The sequence below is a fragment of the Bos javanicus genome, chromosome 16, assembly GCF_032452875.1.
Source record: "Bos javanicus breed banteng chromosome 16, ARS-OSU_banteng_1.0, whole genome shotgun sequence".
In the NCBI taxonomy this organism is placed as follows: domain Eukaryota; kingdom Metazoa; phylum Chordata; class Mammalia; order Artiodactyla; family Bovidae; genus Bos; species Bos javanicus.
The window spans coordinates 44,381,394-44,399,515 of NC_083883.1; the positions used below are offsets into that span (position 1 = coordinate 44,381,394).

Sequence of the window (18,122 nt, forward strand, 5' to 3'; positions counted from 1 at the left end):
CCCTAGATGTACATGGGGACTTGTGACTGTGTTTGCCCTGCTGTATGGTGGCTGAGACAGTAAAGAATCCGCCTGAGACAGTAAAGAATCGGCCTGAGACAGTAAAGAATGCGGGAGACCTGAGTTCAATCCCTGGGTTGGGAAGACTCCCTGGAGGAGGGCAGGGCAACCCACTCCAGTATTCTTGCCTGGAGAATCCCCACGGACAGAGGAGCCTGGTGGGCTACAGTCCATGGGATCACAAAGAGTCGGACATGACTGAGTGACTAAGCACAGCACAGCACAACATCCCAGGACCCAGTAAGTGCTCAGTATGTTTGTTGATTGTTTGAATGAATGAATGAAGGCCACTTGACTGGCCAGGATGTCAGTTCTTTGCGGTTACTCATGTCATTCCTTCTTCCCAGAGTGCCGCCCACCCCCTACCCCATCCAGTACAGTGTCTCCCAGCAGTGCCCTGGATGTTTCCCAGATCTGGTCAGTTCCCACATTCTGACTCTGTCTCCAGAACACCTTGGGGATGTGCATGGTGGTACCAACTTCTTCTGAAGGGTGAGTCTGCTGTGCTTCCAGAGCTTCTCCGTGAACCCTGGAGCCCAGCCCTGGCTGCTCAGCCTGTCCTCAGGACCGTCGACAGCAGACTGGAAGCTGGCACGTCAGGCCTCCCCACATCCCGTCTTGCAGCCGCCCCAGGCTCTGATGCTGCCACTGGCCCACAGTTCCACCTGCCAAAGTGTCCTGGGTCCTCCCATCCTCATGCCACAGCTTGAGGCCCAGCCCTCACCTGGCCGATCAGGGATTTCCCCCCCCCGCTCCCCCGAGCCCCATCCCGTCTTCCCTCTGCACCTTGGCCACAGGGGTCTCAGACTTACCTGACTCCCCTACTTGAACCTCTCCTCCCCGCTCAGGTATGGTCCAGCACCCCCAAGCCCCTTCACTTGCCTCCCAGACCTCAGCCAAATCTTTTTCCTCAGTTTTCCCAAAGACCTAGCCCCTTCCTATTTCAAGACCTTTACTTGTGTGTGTCTGTGTGTCGGGGGGTGTGACTCATACATACACAAGACAACACATCTCACCCTCAGTAATAGCTCAGAAGTCACCCGCGAGGGGTGCCTGCCCCCAGGGCAAGGTCAGATATCCAGCTGCATGTCCTTGCACTCCCCAGGCCACTCCCCCTTTATTTATCAAGAGTGTCTGCGAGCTGTGTTTACCTGCGTGTGACTTGATTCATGCCTGTCTACCCTGCTCACTAGACACCATCATCACAAACAATCACATGCTCACCTGTGTATCCTCAATGCCCAACCCAGGGAGCCTGGCATATAATAAACAGATGCTCAGTAATTGTTTGTTCAAAGAATGTCAGTTCCCCATGCCTGCAGTGCCCTTCCCCATCTTCTCTACCAGCAAACCCCTATCCATCCTTCAAGACACAGCTTCAGGGTCTTCCGCTGGGAGCTGGTCCCTCCCCTTTGTGTTGTCACTGAGATTTGCACATCCCTTTACTCCGCCACTTACTACACTAGATTAAGGCCTGGGTTTTTTCCTCTCACCTCTGAGCTGCTCAGTGGGAGGTGCTGGGCATGGCACCTTACATGCAGCTGGCACTCTTCAAAGTGTTCTAACCTGACCTATCTTTTTGGTTCATTGTTACCTATGATTTTTGTTGTTTTATTTGACTTGTGCAGAGTGGTTTCCTCAGCCATTCAGGTACCTTCTGGAAGGCAGGCTTAGTGTCCTCTCTATCTCCTGCTCCCTCACCTGACACGAGGCTGTGGACACCTAGAGAGGTTTTACTTTAGTAAATCCTTCTGGAGTCCACATCATGTCTACTTAAGGTTACGGGGCCCTCGGCAGTTTGAGAGCACTTGACATACTCTCCCTCATTGTGGACCAGCTAGATAGTTTGTGGGGCTTGGTGGAGGGCCCCTTGTTTAGAAAAATATTCAGGATTTCAAGATGTCGACAGGAGAGCATTAAACCAGGAATGGGGCCCTTGTGAGTGCCCAGCCCTTTCCTGGTGCCTGGCCTCTCACTAATGAAGCCAGCCCCAATCTCCTTGCCTCCACCAAGGGAAGACATGGCAGAGATCCTGATTTCCTCTTCAGTCATTTCACTTCAGTTCAGTCGCTCAGTCATGTCCGACTCTTTGCAACCCCATGAATTGCAGCATGCCAGGCCTCCCTGTCCATCACCAACTCCCGGAGTTCACTCAGACTCACGTCCATCGAGTCGGTGATGCCATCCAGCCATCTCATCCTCTGTCGTCCCCTTCTCCTCCTGCCCCCAATCCCTCCCAGCATCAGTCTTTTCCAATGAGTCAACTCTTCACATGAGGTGGCCAAAGTATTGGAGTTTCAGCTTTAGCATCAGTCCTTCCAAAGAACACCCAGGATTGATCTCCTTTAGAATGGACTGGTTGGATCTCCTTGCAGTCCAAGGGACTCTCAAGAGTCTTCTCCAACACCACAGTTCAAAAGCATCAATTCTTCGGCGCTCAGCTTTCTTCACAGTCCAACTCTCACATCCATACATGATTACTGGAAAAACCATAGCCTTGACTAGATGGACCTTTGTTGGCAAAGTAATGTCTCTGCTTCTTAATATGCTATTTAGGTTGGTCATAACTTTCCTTCCAAGGAGTAAGCGTCTTTTAATTTCATGGCTGCAATCACCATCTGAAGTGATTTTGGAGCCCAAAAAAATAAAGTCTGACACTGTTTCCACTGTTTCCCCATCTATTTCCCATGAAGTGATGGGACCGGATGCCATGATCTTTGTTTTCTGAATGTTGAGCTTTAAGCCAACTTTTTCACTCTCTTCTTTCACTTTCATCAAGAGGCTTTTTAGTTCCTCTTCACTTTCTGCCATAAGGGTGGTGTCATCTGCATATCTGCGGTTATTGATATTTCTCCCAGCAATCTTGATTCCAGCTTGTGCTTCTTCCAGCCCAGTGTTTCTCATGATGTACTCTGCATAGAAGTTAAATAAACAGGGTGACAGTATACAGCCTTGATGTACTCCTTTTCCTATTTGGAACCAGTCTGTTGTTCCATGTCCACTTTTAACTGTTGCTTCCTGACCTGCATGTAGGTTTCTCAAGAGGTAGGTCAAGTGGTCTGGTATTCCCATCTCTTTCAGAATTTTCCACAGTTTATTGTGATCCACACAGTCAAAGGCTTTGGCATAGTCAATAAAGCAGAAATAGATATTTTTCTGGAACTCTTTTGCTTTTTTGATAATCCAGCAGATGTTGGCAATTTGATCTCTGGTTCCTCTGCCTTTTCTAAAACCAGCTTGAATATCTAGAAGTTCACGGTTCACTTGACCAGTGGCAAAATGCAGGGCCCAGAAGGCAGTGACTGACCTCAGGTTGCATGGTTGACCAGGGACAGAACTGAACTGGAAACAGAGTCCAGCTCCATGGCATGCTCACTGTTTCTGCTGGCTCTGGGGTCCTGGGAGCTTTGAGCCTCGGTTTCCTCCTCTGTGAACTGGGGACGTTGACCTGATCATCAGGTGGCAAATGGGTTAGCCAGTGTGGGTCCCTGCACAGTCCCACCAGGAGCCCCTGCATCCCTCAGACGCCCTCTCCTTCAAGTCATGAATCCTAGGTTCCTCTCTGCACATGGACAGTCTGACCCCGGTAGACAGTAGGGGGCTAATTGGCTGTTGTGATAGCTGGAGGAATTAAAGCCCCTCAGAAGTGGAAGAAGGTTGTCTCTTTTCATCTCCTTTTGAAAGAATGTAGGGACTTGGGTAGACATTTCTCCAGGGAGCCTTGGTATTTCAGAACTTTGATGTCTAGAGCAATAAAAGAGCAATTAATTCCTATAAATGTCTTTCCCGAACGGTTGGCTGAGGGTGGAAGAGGTGGCAGTGGCAGATGACTGCTCTTCCCTTCCCAGGGCCATCTGCACTGCTTGAAGGGCTCTGCAGACCAGAGACCCAGGGTCAAAGCAGCGCCTACCTATAGCGGAGGCTTCTGAAATCTCACTTTCTCTGGAAATCACATATTCCTCAGCCTCTTGGGTAGGTGAGTAGCTTTCTTCGCAGGGATAGCTGAAGACAGATGGGTTGCAGAGCTCCCCCTAGCCCCTTAGAATAGGTTTCTCAATTATCCAGAGACATCTGTCCTTACTGTGGGCTGAAAGCCTGAAGTCCAGGTGGAAGCCCACACATCTCAGTGAAGAGGGCACAGGCAGGCAAGACTTGGGTGCCCCTGCCGACTTCACCCTGTGCCTCTGCCCGCTGTCCGCAGCCTTGCTCCTGCCCGGTTAACCTGCAAAGGACCCAGACCATGAGGTTGTATGTGGGAGGCAGAAGAAGAAAAGAGAGTGTTCTCTGATTCCTGGAAAAGGTGTGTTTAGGGCCAGCAGACGTGAGGCCAGGCTAACAGGCTGTAAATTATCTGTAGCTGTAGAGTATGCGTGTGCATATCTGTTTCTCTGTGTGTGAGAGAAGGGGAGAGATAACTTATTTTTCCATATACAACTGTAAGTATTCCCCAAGCACAGAAACCCCATGTATGTCTGAGCACAAAATGGGTGGGACGCCAAGGTACCTGAGCCTGGCTGGTCGCGTTGTCGGGTGGGTGGGACACCTTCTTGGGCAGGTACTTGCCCCTCAGCTGGCAGGAGTGATTCACTCAGGTCCTCGCCGTCTCCCAGCACGGCTCCCAGTCGGCCAGTGACTAACCCCAGGGGAGAAGGGTGTGTGGTGACCTGCTTTGGCCGGAAATGACAGGAGTGCATAGCTGCAGTCAGCACCTTGTCCCAGGGGTGCTGGTGCAAGTTCCTGGGCTGGCCAGACACACAGGTATTTCTGGACCGCCGCATAGGGCCCATTGCCATGAGCTTCCCGCCAGCCAGCCTGGATCCCTCAGCACGGGGTGTGGACTCCTTCAGCCCCTCCCATGACCCGTTTTCTGTGTTTCCACAGGGCGGCATCTTCCTATTTCTCCCCGGCCACAGCCCACCTGTCACAGTTGAGCATCTGGTTGCCTCAAGTTGATTTCCAGAAGCAGGTAAGAACTCCAGGGGCAGAACATCTGGTAACCTGGCCATAGATCAGTGCTGGGGAGGGTCCTGCCTTGGGTACCGGCTCCTGGGCTGACCGTGAAGTAGGCATGTCTCGTGTCCTTTCTTCATCGTCCCTAATGATGCTCATGGCTTCAGCTGGGTGGGCTCTTAACGGTGTGCTTTGTGCTTTTGTTGATGTCTTTTAGGCTGTTAAGATATGTGTAGTCTGAATTAATATTTTATATAAGCTCCATGAAGCACACCATTATATGGTGTTATATTTTCATGCAACGTAGATACTGTACAGTTGTTAAGAATAAATTTTGAAACATGAGCATGTAAAATATAGCAGAGTTTTTTTTAATGGACAAAACAAAAGGCAAGTGTCGGGATCCATGGGGCAGAGGTAGCTTGTGTATCTACAGGCCCCTACTGCTGTCTGGCCCAGCCTGCGGTTACTCAGAGTTTATAATACAAGCAGGTGCTAGACCACCCTGGGTATAAATGTATATTCCAGTTTATGTAAGTGTGGGTGTTAAACAGCATCAGCTTCAGGTTTATCAGTAAAAATCAGGGCAGGGGACTGTGTTTGTCATGGGGAAGCCAGCTTTCAGAGCCACTAATCAATTGGGTCTGACGGCCGCACATCCCCTTCCCTGGGTCTTTCCTGCACTGCCTCCTGAGTCTCCCACTCTGAGGGCAGCCACTTCCGAGCTGGGGCTCACGTGCACAGAGTGGGTCCTTCTAGTCTCTGGGCAGGAGCGTGGTATCTCACAGATGACCTCCATGGCTCTGAGAAGCAGCGCCTCCTCCCAGACCGTGACCCACTTTTGTCACTTGGTTTGGTGGGGAGGGAGATGTAATTGCTTTACACTGTCATATTAGTTTCTGCTATACAATGAAGTGACTCCTTCCCAGTGGTTGGGAACCCCTTCCTCACTGTCTTTCACCCACCAGTCTTCCTTCAGCAGAGATGAGGGCTCAGAACCAACAGCAGTGTGTGTATGACATGTTCAGGGGGCTTGTGGACATGTCTGCATGTTTCAGTGAATCTACAGACCGCAGTTTCTCTGAATTGTGTGTGTTCCAAGCAGATACGATTTTCTGGAACCACGCCCACTTTCCCCATGACCCCTGACATCAATGGCATGTCATCCACTCAGCCACAACCTCTCCCCTCGCCTCGCCTTTTGTTTGGGTACTTGACAGCTGCCCGTATCTATCTATTTTCTGTTTTTTGGCCTTTCTCTGGTGAGCCTCCAGAATATTCTGTCTTCAGAGAGGGAGCAGGTCTCCCTCTCTGGGCAGTTAACACGCAAGGATTTTCTTAGTATGTGGGACAGATGCACCCCCATCTCAAGTGGTGGGATGTTTCCGGCATCACCCAGAGAACACAATTGAGAAGCGGGTCTCTCAGCTGAGGGCTGAATAAATGATTAATGTGTCCAAATTCACTGTAGTTTGGGCTTATGTCATTTAAACATGCTTCAACGGAGACCAGTTCTTGATCCCTGCAGGGGAAAGTAAGAATTCTCTAGTGAAGTTAATCTGATGTCTGTCAAAATTGTGATGAAAACTTAATAGCATGTTCACTTGGATAGGTGCCAAACCCAAACACTCTTTAATGAACTCATAGCATAGCAGCAACTGAAAGGTCGGTGTTGTTTGGGTTAATTGTGATTTATTCTCTTCAGTTTTCTCCCGAACATTGGCGCCCTGGATGCAGATTCTGCTTAGGACGAGATTGTAAATCAGTCCTGATGTTCCCGTACATCAGGATTGGAGTGTGGAGGGCAGGAAGGTGTGCTTATGCAACCGTCTGCCCTGATCCAGCCCTGGGTGTTCCCTCTGTCAGGCAGCAGCACAGGGTCAGCTCTAGCTAGAGCTCAAAGAATCCCAGAAGACCACAGTTTTCAGGAATGGCAGGAGTCTTCCCCAAGGAAAGACAGTTTAAGAACCAGTCTCTGCCAGGGAAGCATCACGGGGGCATGACCCGGCCCCAAAGACCCATTCAGGTACCAAGGACACCCCAGGCCCAGGGCTGGGTGTGTAAGGCCCCCTGGTAATCACAGCGCGAGTGTGTGGCAGGGGATCCTTGAGGGTAGTGAGTGTGGGGGGTAATGAGTGTGGGGGTAGTGATTGTAAGAGGATTGGGCAGTGAGTACAGAACATCAGGGGTAGGGTTATGGGGAGGAGCAAGATTCTGTGAAATAGACCCAATATAAAATGGTTTCCCAGGTGGCTCAGCACTAAAGAATCTGCCTGCCAATGCAGGAGACTCTGGTTCCATTCCTTGGTTGGAGAAGATCCCCTGAAGAGGGGAATGGCAACCCACTTCAGTATTCTTGCCTGGAGAATTTCATGGACAGCAGAACCTGGCGAGCTACAGTCCATGGGATCTCAAGAGCTGGACAGGACTTAGCAACTAAACAGCAGCAATAACAAAATGATTTTGCACACGTTTACACACACACACTGTCCTGTTGGTTCCGAGCTCTCACACCTCTGCTGGAGGAAGCCTGGCTGGTCAGGAAAGGACAGTGAGGAAGGGACTCTCGACCTTTGTGAAGCCAGCATCCCAAGGTCCTGGGATGCTAAGCAAAACAGAGAAGTGTCCTTAGCTGGATGGAGCTTGCCCCTGAACAGGGGGACAGAGCTTGCTCTGGGGGGACTGAGGGTGGTCTGTGACAGCAGGAGGTCACAGGGTTCAAGCCATCGCTAGGGTGGTTTGAACCAGAAGGGCCTTTGGGGGCTTATGTTGGGGATTGGGAGCGGACAGCACTGGAGCTCTGGTTCTTTTGTGTGTGGCGACACCTAGTGGCCATTCCCTTGTCTTCCACAAGAAGACAGCCAACCGACCATCAGCCCTTGGACACAGAACAGAATCAGAAGGCTTTTATCCCCGGAAGCCCTCACTCCCAGTTCGGAGGCTTCATGGAGCATTTCAGTGTCCTTGGAGAACATGACAGCCCAAAGCAGACAAGTTACTCAGGAACGGGAGTCTTTGGGAAAGCTGAGTTTGGTTATGGAGACTGGATTAGAGATTTGTATTCGACCCTAGGAAGATTGAAGGCAAAAGGAGAAAGGGGCAACAGAGGATGAGATGGTTGAATGGTATCACCCACTTGATGGACGTGAATCTGAGCTAACTCCAGGAGATAGTGAAGGACAGGGGAGCCTGGTGTACTGCAATCCATGGGGTTGCAAAGAGTTGGACATGACTTAGCGACTGAACAACAACAAATTTGACTCTTAAGTGATGTGGATATTGTTGCATGGGGTGGAGGAGGGAGCCCAGAGACCAGACATCACAGGCTGTCTGGACTGTCCCTTCAGCCACCCGGGCTCGGGCTGTGGGAGGAATGGGTGAGTGAAACACCTGGCCCCAGCCCCCCAGCGAGTGCAGAGACACAGTCATCGAGCACCCAGCAGGTGCCCTCAGGAAGCAGGATGACGGGGTGGCTGGACAGGAGGGCATGGGCAGGGGTGCACCACCTGCTTGGATCACAGTCAAGAAAGGCTCCCCCACAAGCCCTCTAAGCGAGGCCTGGAGAACCCAGGGCAGAGGCTGGTGGGGGAGGAGCCTCGAGGCAGGTCCTGGACACAGGCAGGGAGACAGGGAAGGGGAGGGCAGCAGGGGGAGGAGTGGGAACAAGGAGGCAGGGCCGGCCTGCGGGGTCCCAGCAAGGACATGAAATGTATCCTGAGGTAGGCTGAAGTGAGGAGAAATGTCATCTGTTCTGGTTTGTTAAAATGATCATTCTGGCTACTTTTGTGGGGTTAGGGAGTGGAAGGAGGTGCGAACGCGTCAGCAGGTGGAGGAGCAATCCCCCATAACCAAGCCGTCCCGCTCAGCTATGCTGGGAAGTTAGGACTGTCCCTGCACTGTGCACCTGGCCCGGGGGACACCCCGGTGGATGGCCAGCTGCCTCTCATTCAGGGTCCTTCTGGAGGCAGCTCACCCCTCCTTCCCCATTACCAGTTGTGAATCGGGCCCTTTTCTGAGCCTGGAGGTGGCAGGGGGCCACACAATGGAAGAGGAACGTGGATTTTGGTGGTGGAAGGAAGGTCCCGTAAGGCACTGCATCGAGCGCAAGGCTGCCGCGAACACATTTTGCATTTTGCCCTGTTGTACGGGCTTCAGGGCAGGAGCCCCTGTTAGCTTTGACAGGCGCCTCCAGGGAGGCTACTGCCCAGGGCTCTGGTGCATTTCTGAGCCCGCCTTTCACCCGGGAGAACCAGCCTTTCCTGGGCTCTCTGGCCCCTGAGGGATGGACGGTGTGAGGAGTGTCCTTGGCCCCAACCCGGCTCCCTTGGTCCTGTGAGCGCAGCTCCTTGGCACCAGGGCCGCCGAGGCTCCACCCCCACCAGCTGCTGCGTTATTTCTGACTCATCCAGGAGTTACAAGTGTGTAACCCAAACCCCTCCACGCCCGGCTTCCTCCCCACTGGCTCCTCCTGGAGGGAGGAAACCCCGGGACTTCTCTCCCGGGACCTCGCCGCTGCAGGTCGGGTCTCCACCGCACCTGGACGTACTGCCACCCGCAGGAGCCACCCTGTGACAGGTGGGTGGGCTGGCGAGAGCAGCAGCCGCAAGCCCCGGGCGGGTGTCTGTGCCTGCAGCCCCAAGCTCGCCGTCCCTATCGAGGGATTCCTTGGAGCCCAGCCCGGGAGCCGGCCTCTCGAACGTCAGGGACTTGTGCAGAGGGAGCTGTCTTGGTGTCTGGGGGCTGGGTACTGATCCCACGGCTTCTCCAGCTTCAGGCCCCAGTCAGCTGCCTTGATCGCGTCACGTTGCTCCTCATGGAAGCTGCCTGCTTTGAGAGCCAGGGACACTTGGGGTTTTGTGCAGCACATCCCCTGGGCTCTTCGTAGCAGGAGCCTGGATGAGGGGGCAACTGGAAGGTGACGCTGGCCAGGAGTCTGGGTCAGCTTAGCCCCCGGGGGCCCAGCAGCTCCACACATAGAAGGGACTGGCCACCAGCGCCTGCTGCGAGGAGTGGTGGGGTTTGGCAGGGGGGTAGCTGCTTGGGCTGGCTGTTGGGCCAGCAGGTGTGAGGGAGGGACCGGCAACTCGCCTCCATGCCAGGCTCTCAGAAACGAGCCCCTGAGGCATCGTGGGCTGCCTGACACCTCCTGCCCATGTGCGGGTCTGTGTCGTCCTGACACTGTCCCCCGCCCCCATGCTTCTCCTCACTCCGCAGCAGTCCCCAGAGCTGGCCAGGGGATGAACCGCGAGGGGGCCCCCGGGAAGAGTCCGGAGGAGATGTACATTCAGCAGAAGGTCCGAGTGCTGCTCATGCTGAGGAAGATGGGCTCCAACGTGAGTGCCTGCAGGATGTCAGGCAGCAGGGCCCCTGGGGAGGGTGCCTGACGCAGGCAGCCAGAAGGCCACAGCCACCCTCCGTAGCCATGGTCTGGGGAGGGGGTTGCGGGGGCTCTGGTTAGGCTGTGGCCAATTCAGGCTCCTGGGCACAAACACCAGCATGTCCAGTCCTGCCGGCCCTGCAGGGCAGTCTTCCTACCCACTGTGCCAAGCTTGGGCCAGGCGGGTGAGGTTTTCTAAAGGCCCTGACCTTCCTTTCCTCCCCTCTCCCAAGAGCCTTCTTTTCCAGGGGGGCAGAACATCGCCCGAGAGGGCAGGGGGGCTCTCTGAGCCTGGCCTGCCCTAACCTGGAATCCCTGTTCCAGATCTAATTCCAGTGGCAAGCCTTGTGGGTCCCATGGTCCAAGCTTCAGGGGTGGGAGCAGAGGGGTCAGAATCTCACCCTGGGATGGAAAGGTCACATCTCAAGAATAGAGGCCTGGGGAGTAGAGAAGGAGGCACCCCTTGGGGATGAAGCCAGTCTGAGCAGGTGCCTCCAGGGGCAGTTATGAGCCCCCCCTCACCCAGCTCTCTCATCCTTGCAGCTGACGGCCAACGAGGAGGAGTTCCTTCGCACCTACGCGGGGGTGGTCAACAGCCAGCTCAGCCAGCTGCCCCAGCACTCCATCGACCAGGGTGAGTCCATCGACCAGGGTGAGTGAGGGCCTGCGTGCCCTTTCCAGGAGCAGCAAGCACTGGTTCCTTTAGAACGCATAGCTCCAGCCCTTGCAGACGGGTGATCCCTGAGAGAGAGGGAGAGGTTCGGGGCAGACAAGGAGGGGCTGAAGCTCCCTCCCACCCACACAGCTAACCCCGGATGGTGGCAGCCTCTAAGCGTGGAGTCTGGGGCACCTCCTTGGCCTCCGAGCTGGTCCCTTCTTCCCCAGGTGGGAGCCAAGGACCCAATCAGGTAATGGGCGGGGGGAATCCCTTTTGGGCCTGGCAGAGGAAGAAGTGGAGGTGTCTGGGGGCCCTGTAACTGCAGAGGCTCTTGTGGTTGCATGTCTTTAGCCTTTGCCTGACCCCTGTCCAACCTGTCCAGGACAAGAAAACCACCCTTGTGTGCAGCGGCCTGGCCTGGTCACAAGCTTTAAGGTGGCCGCTGTGTTCCTGGCTATGGCCCAGGGGGTGGCCCCAGTGGCCCTGCAGGTCTCTATGTGCCTGAGGGAGGTACTCTGTCTTGAGCGCCCTCAGCCAGTGGTAATGACAGTAGTGGGTAACACTGAGTGATTGTTGTCTAGCAGGCTCAGGCTGAGTGCTTGATACACGTCATTACATTTAACCTAAAGAGCTACCAGCTGTGTTACTTCTACTTAGCGGGCAAGGAGACTGTAGTTCAGAAGCAGTAAGCCACTGCAGCCAGTTCATGCTGCCAGTTACTGGGAGGGCCCAGAATGCAAACCTGCAGCTAGACTGCAGGGCTGGGTTCCACTCTGCCCTGGAGCCCAGGACCCTGCCCACCATCTTCATTCAGTCTTTTCCTTTTGTTCTTGTTACACTGGCTTGGAATTACTGGCTATTAAATCGTGCAGCCAGGAGCCTGTCTGGTGTAAGCAGGCTCCCAGGAGCTGGGCCCTGGTGGGCGTGTTTGCTGACCCCCAAGGCCAGGGAGGAGAGCCATTCTGGCACACAGGCCAGCTTTTCTTGAGGCTGCCCTTGTTCTCCTGGATGTCACAGGCAGGGCTCTGCCCTGGCACAGGGCCTGGTTCCCGAGCTCTGACGCTGGGTGTGACCCGGCCTGTGCACCCAGCTCAGCAGAAATGTACAGGGTGTTCCAGCGGCTCCAACAGCTCCCGGGTCGGCTGCTTGCCCCGGCCATACTCATGCCACAGCCTGTTCCACACCAGCTGCACTGTCAGCCACCGCTGGGAGAGGAGGAGATGAGGGGTGTGTCCCTGCCCCTGTCCTGGGATATCTCTTGTGGGAGAGGCCTTTTCTTTTCCAGGACTGATCTGGGTTTTAGCATGGGTCCCTCTCCCCTTCTTCTGAAACCTTCCTGTTTTCTTAGTTCCTGGGGCATCACATTTTCTGCCAGCCTGGTCTTGGGCTAACCTGACTTTGAGCTCTGGTTCTAAGACCACCTCTAGAAGAATGCTCTTAATGGGAAAAATCAAAAGAAGCTGTAAAACTGTATGTCAGTGTAGAAAACACTACCACATATACTCCCCTGCCCCCACCCATATCCACATACTCATGCATAGAACAGAAAAAGCAGAAAGAATATTTAGCAGGTTGTTTATAGAAAATTTTGATAGAGGGTGGGACCATATAAGGCACCTTGAGTTTCTAAGTCAAACGCTTTTTGCTAAAACTAATTTTTTAACACCGCACGTACCTTTTTTTTCTTTTGACATTAAGGGGAAGTTTTTTTTTTAGTCTCCGAACTTTTATTTTTGGTTTTCTAGTTTTCTTTCTTTTTCTTTTAAAAATTGAAGTATAGTTGATTTACAATGTTGCATTATTTCCTCCTGTATAGCAAAGTGATTCAATTATGCACATATATGCATTCTTTTTTTAATATACTTTTCCATTATGGTTTATCACAGGATACTGAATATAGCTCTCTGCGCTAAAGAGTAGGACCTTGTTGTTTAAAGGGGAAGTTTTAAAAAGTACTTTTTATCTTGCTTGGCTAAACCAACAATTGAAAACAAACCCTGTTGAGTGATTTAAGGCAGTCACGGTGACCTCACCTGGCCTGAAACTGCTGAGCAGTCAGGAGTGAGCTGTGGGCGTGTGGCTGTGAATTTGTGGTGCTGGAATCTGCACCCTCCTGGGTTTGGGGCATCCACAGCCAGCCAGGCTGGCCTTGGGTACTACTCTCTCCTGGGAACAGACTCCTGGGACTAAACCTGGAGCCGGGGAAGAATATCTGGGGAGACGGTTCTCTGCTGCTGGGGTGTCCTTCAGTCTGCCCCTCCTCCCACGGTCACCTCTGACCTGAACCACTGAGAAAACAGGCTGCAGAAGGGCCTGAAGGAGAATTCCCCGGGTGTGAGTTGGAAGGGGGGAGGGGTCAGCAGTGCCTGGAAGAGCTTCCGGAGCACACTGTATTTTCTTTGTCTCTTGCACTGTGGAGGTTCAAGCCTGAGAGCAAGACCCTACATTTCTGACCACGCTGTTGGGGACCTGGGGCTTGAATAACATTCTAGCCTGTCCACTTTCTTCATCGGCAGAGCCACCCTCAGCTGATGCCACAGGGCCTGTTGCTCTCAGAGGCTCAGGCGCAGCCCAAGTGGCAAAAGCCCAAGATCATTGCTTCCATTGCTCAGGATGCCAGCACGAAAAGCCCAGAAAGGCCTAGGAGCATTTGGGCTGGTGGGCATGGTGGTCCCGGAGAAGCCTGGTGTGCGTGCCTCCTGCCACTAGATGGCACTGTCTCTCAGCAGATGCCCTTGTTCTGCTCCTGGGAGTTCTTGCAGCTCTTACCTCTGCTGTACCCGCTGCCCTCGGTAGGGGGCCTGGGCCGCCCCATCACCGGTCAGCGCATGGCAGTTGGTCCTAGGGTCCTGCCCACCACCTTAGACCTGCCCATGCGTCTCCTCTGGGGCTGGAGGGGTCTGGTATCAGGAGCACTGCTTGCCCTCCCCAGATCCAGGGAGGAGAGCAGGCTGGGCATTGCTTACCTGGGCATTGCTCCCCCGACCCCCACATCCCGTCCTTCCCTCAGTGAACGTGTCTTCAGTACCTCCTGGGTGCAGACAGCTGCTGGAGACCTTAGTGCTTGGGCCTGCACCTTACGGCCTCATCGACTGGTTCCAGCAGAGGGTGCCAGTTGCCCCCACTACCCTGTACTGAAGCAGAGATGGACCTGCCTGGCCTCTGCTAATCCGAGACCACCCTTGAAGACTCTCAGTGGCTTCCTACTGCCTTGAGGATACAATCCAAACCCCTTAGCCATGATGTGTGGGACCCCCTGCCCCCACTACCTCCCCTGCCCTCGCCCCCCCGACCTACCTCTCCTGCCCTCGCCCCCCTCCACCTACCTCCCTCACCTCCACCCCAGATACCAGGACCTCATACTCCATAAACAGCCACACTGAGTGGCTTTCTGCTCCCATCTCAAGCCTTGTGCATTCATGCCTTCCTGTCCCTGCATGTGCCTCTCGACGGCCAGGAGCCCAGCGCTGACGCGCCCCCTCCCCTGCTCCCCTCAGGCTGGGCCAGGCCCTCCTGTGGTCTCCACCGCACACGTGCACTCAGCTGTGCTGCTCCACACGCTGTTTCCTGGTCCATCTCTGGACCAGCTTTGAGCTCCTGTGGCTTCCCTCTTCGCATTTGTGGGGCTTGGCCCCCTAGGCCCCCAGCATGTTCTTGTGAATGAATAGACTGGGCTCTGGGTCTGGGTCTGAGTCCCCAGAAAGGCAGAAATGTGAAGCACTGTCTCCTGGTCCCCATGGTGGCCGAGCAGACCCAACAGCTGAGTTTGAACCAAAGGACTGAGTTTGAACCAAAGGCAACCAGTGCTTCTCTGGGAAGATCACTTTGCTGAGAAGGCCCAGCTGTAGGCTCGGGGACAGAGAACTGTAGCTTCCAAAAGCAGGCTCAACAGAATGCTGAGTTCATTCCTTTCTTGTTGTTAGTGCTGTTCAATCTGTACCATATATTGATAATTTTTCCTGGCTATGAAAGAATGCATAATCATCATTGAAAGTGGTTTTGGGAAAGATAGAAACAGCACAAGCGCCTAAAGGATTGACTGCAAATAGCTGAACCCCATTACCTTGCGTTAGTTAACCAGCAGGCTTTTTTTTAAAATATGCATGAATTTCCATTACAAAGTTGTAATGGATTTCTATACAATGTAAACATTATAATATCCATTTTAGCTCCCATTTTTTACTTAGGATAATTTTGTTGTTTAGTCACTAAGTCATGTTTGACTCTTTTGCAACCCCCTGGACAGTAGCCTGCCAGGCTTCTCTGTCCATGAAATTCTCCAGGCAAGAATACTGGAGTGTGTGGCCATTTCCTTCTCCAGGGCATCTTCCTGACCCAGGGATCGAACCCATGATTCCTGATGGCAGGCAGATTGTTTACCATCAAGCCACCTGGGAAGCCCTACGAGAATTTTACCATGTCCTTGATTTTCAAGAAAGCAATTCAGCAATCACATGATATGTAGCCATGTGGCTGTGCCATCATTTTTTGACTGATCCTTTACTGTTGGACATGTGATTCTCATCTTTGCTATTAATTATAATTAATTTAATTTCTTGAGCTCCTACTGTGTGTCAGGTTCTGTGTCAAGTAGCACATACAGTTATCCCAGGGAATCCTACCAACAGGGCTGTGAGGCAGGGGTGATCACAGCTCCACTTTCCTAATGAAAAAACAGACCCTGAAATGTTAAGTGAGGTGCTCAAGGCCATAGAATCAGTTGTGTGGTTCCTGTCATGTGGTTCTAGATGTGGCTTACAGGCCGTGTGTGTTTCCAAGCATAACAGTGTTTTACCTGAGGGGCAGGTGTGATGGAGGTGGTTAGCATGGTATTTCAGGAGGGCATCAAAAAGTTGGAAGGGTTTCCTGCTGCTATTTTCTGGACTTTTCACCTCCGTGCCCCTTTAAACATGCTCGCTCTAAGCTCTGGGTCTCTCCCTGACCCAGAGCTGCTTCCAGGATGAACGCCTGGCCAGTCCCAGTTCCAGGCCCCCAGCTCACTTGGCAGAATCCTCCTTGTGGCCATTCACCTGCAGACCTGCCATCTTCCAGCCATGCTCCATGTGAACCCTCATCTGGCTGTCCCGGAGCCGGAGGGACCCCATCGAGACATGGCCCCTTGTGTTAAGGAAGCCCACATCCTTTCTCTTGCCCCTGGAGCTGTTCTTGCCCTCTTCTTGGCCTTGGCATGCTGGCTCCCCAAGCCTGTTCCAGCCTCTGTCTGATCACACTCTTTCTCAAAGAGACTTTCCAGGGAAGGTCCCCAGCCTGAGCCAGCTGGGCGGTCCCGGGGCGCTGCTGGCTTTCCCCCGCGGAAGCCAAGGCTGCGGGCTCTGAGTCTGCTGCCAGAGAGCCTAAAATAGGTCATTTGGTCTCAGGGTTACACTGAGAGCCTTGTTAAAATAGCTGTGGTTGTGAGCAAGCCAGTGGGGAGCCAGGGCCTCAGGGGAGAAGAGGGGAGGGCAGGGCTCACCCCACCCAGTGCATAGCTCCTCCGGGGATCAAGCAGGATCACCCCTCTACACGTCACCCCTCTTGACCCTCTTCAGCAGCGCATGGGTAGGGGTGCCAGCTCCATCTCCCTTTCACAGCCAGCGTCCTTCCTGGAATCCTCTCCTACACCCTCTGGCCTCTGCTCTTGGGCTGCCTCTGCTGCCCTGTCTGCCCTTCCGGGGTTGGCCCCGAGTTCCTTCTCTGGCTCCTGAACTGCCCACGCATCTTTGCTTCCACGGAGCCCTTGTCACATCTCATCGGGAGCCTGCGGTCCAGCTCTGGCCCAGAGCGGGCTCTCTCCCATCCCCATGTAGACAGAGGCTCCCTCTCCATGCAGACCAGCTGCCCAGGTACCAGGACCTCCCTCTGCCTACATGTGGCTCCTAGGCTTCTCCCAGGGCCTCCAGGTAATAACCAAGTCTGGATGAAATTGCAGGCAGGCCCCAGGAGAATGCCAGTCAGTGGGGTGGGAAGCTAATCTTTTTAATCAACACTTTCATGAGAATTACTTGTAACCTAATAATGATAAACGTGAACTAAAAAAATCTCATATACATTGAATTCAACTGAAAAAGTAAACCAGGAAGACTTGGTAGGAGATAACTTGTATCACAGAAAAAGAAAAAAGGCTTAAGAAAGGGTGAGGATCACACTGAGGAGCAGGCTGGTTGCTCTGTTCAGCATCTGGCTCTGGCTTGTGAAGGGCTGCCTTGACCCTCCCTCCTTCACTGGTGTGACGTCTGCTATTGTGTGGAGCTGAGAGCAGGGACCTCCAAGCCCTGTGCACCTCTGTACCTTCCTCCTGACACCTGCCTGGGAGAGGCAGACCTCTGTCCTGGAGAAGAGCATCAAGGGCCCCTGAGATCAGCAATGGCTCCTTCCTGCACACAGTCACCCACTGATCTGGATGCCAGGCAACAGCTCCCAGCCTCAAGCTGCCAGCACAGCCAGGTAGATGGAAATGGGAGTAAACACATAAAGACCTCTGGGCACAGATCCCAGGATGACTGACCCCACGGGCAGGGAGCCCACCTAGAAAGCCCCAGAGAAAAGGTGCTGTTTGCCTGGGTCTTGAAGGATTCACTGGTGGCTCAGATGGTGAAGAGTCTGCCTGCAATGCAGGAGACCCGGGTTTGATCCTTGAGTTGGAAAGACCCTTCCTGGAGAAGGAGATGGCTACCTACTGCAGTATTCTTGACTGGAGAATTCCATGGACAGAGGAGTCTGGCAGGCTACAATCCATGGGGTCCCAAAGAGTTGGACACAACTGAGCAGCTAATGCTAAAGGATGTGCAGGAGTGCATGTGGACAGACAAGGAGAAGGATGGCACAGACCGAGGGAGTCCTAGAGCCTGCCCAGCCCCGGGCAAGTGTCCCCCAAGGGGTGAGTGTGGGTGGTAAGTGACTGGAAAGGCAAGTGAGCTCGGAACAAAGTAAATTCTGGAGATGAGGCCACAGGGGTTTCCAGGACCTGAGGGGTGGGATGGCCAGGCCAGTGGCTGTCCATCTAGGGTGAGTGCTGGGGAGAGGTCACAGGTCAGATACTGGGGCAGAGAGACACCCAGAAGGTCACAGCAGTGTTCT

General features: G+C 53.6%; 1 protein-coding gene across 3 annotated transcripts in view; it reads left to right on the forward strand.

Moving 5' to 3' along the window:
- The window catches only part of CTNNBIP1 (catenin beta interacting protein 1), a 47,081-nt gene that overhangs the window by 18,869 nt on the left and 10,090 nt on the right, over nucleotides 1-18,122 (forward strand). The window contains exons 2-5 of one of the 3 annotated variants that reach the window (XM_061382797.1): nucleotides 4,942-5,026; nucleotides 9,420-9,585; nucleotides 10,225-10,343; nucleotides 10,931-11,039. In XM_061382797.1, coding sequence (XP_061238781.1) covers nucleotides 10,248-10,343; nucleotides 10,931-11,039 — 205 coding nt within the window. In that variant the 5' untranslated portion in view covers nucleotides 4,942-5,026; nucleotides 9,420-9,585; nucleotides 10,225-10,247. Of the gene's footprint in view, nucleotides 1-6; nucleotides 301-4,941; nucleotides 5,027-9,419; nucleotides 9,586-10,224; nucleotides 10,344-10,930; nucleotides 11,040-18,122 lie in introns of all 3 variants that reach the window. The other 2 variants (XM_061382795.1, XM_061382796.1) reach the window with 2 other exon arrangements.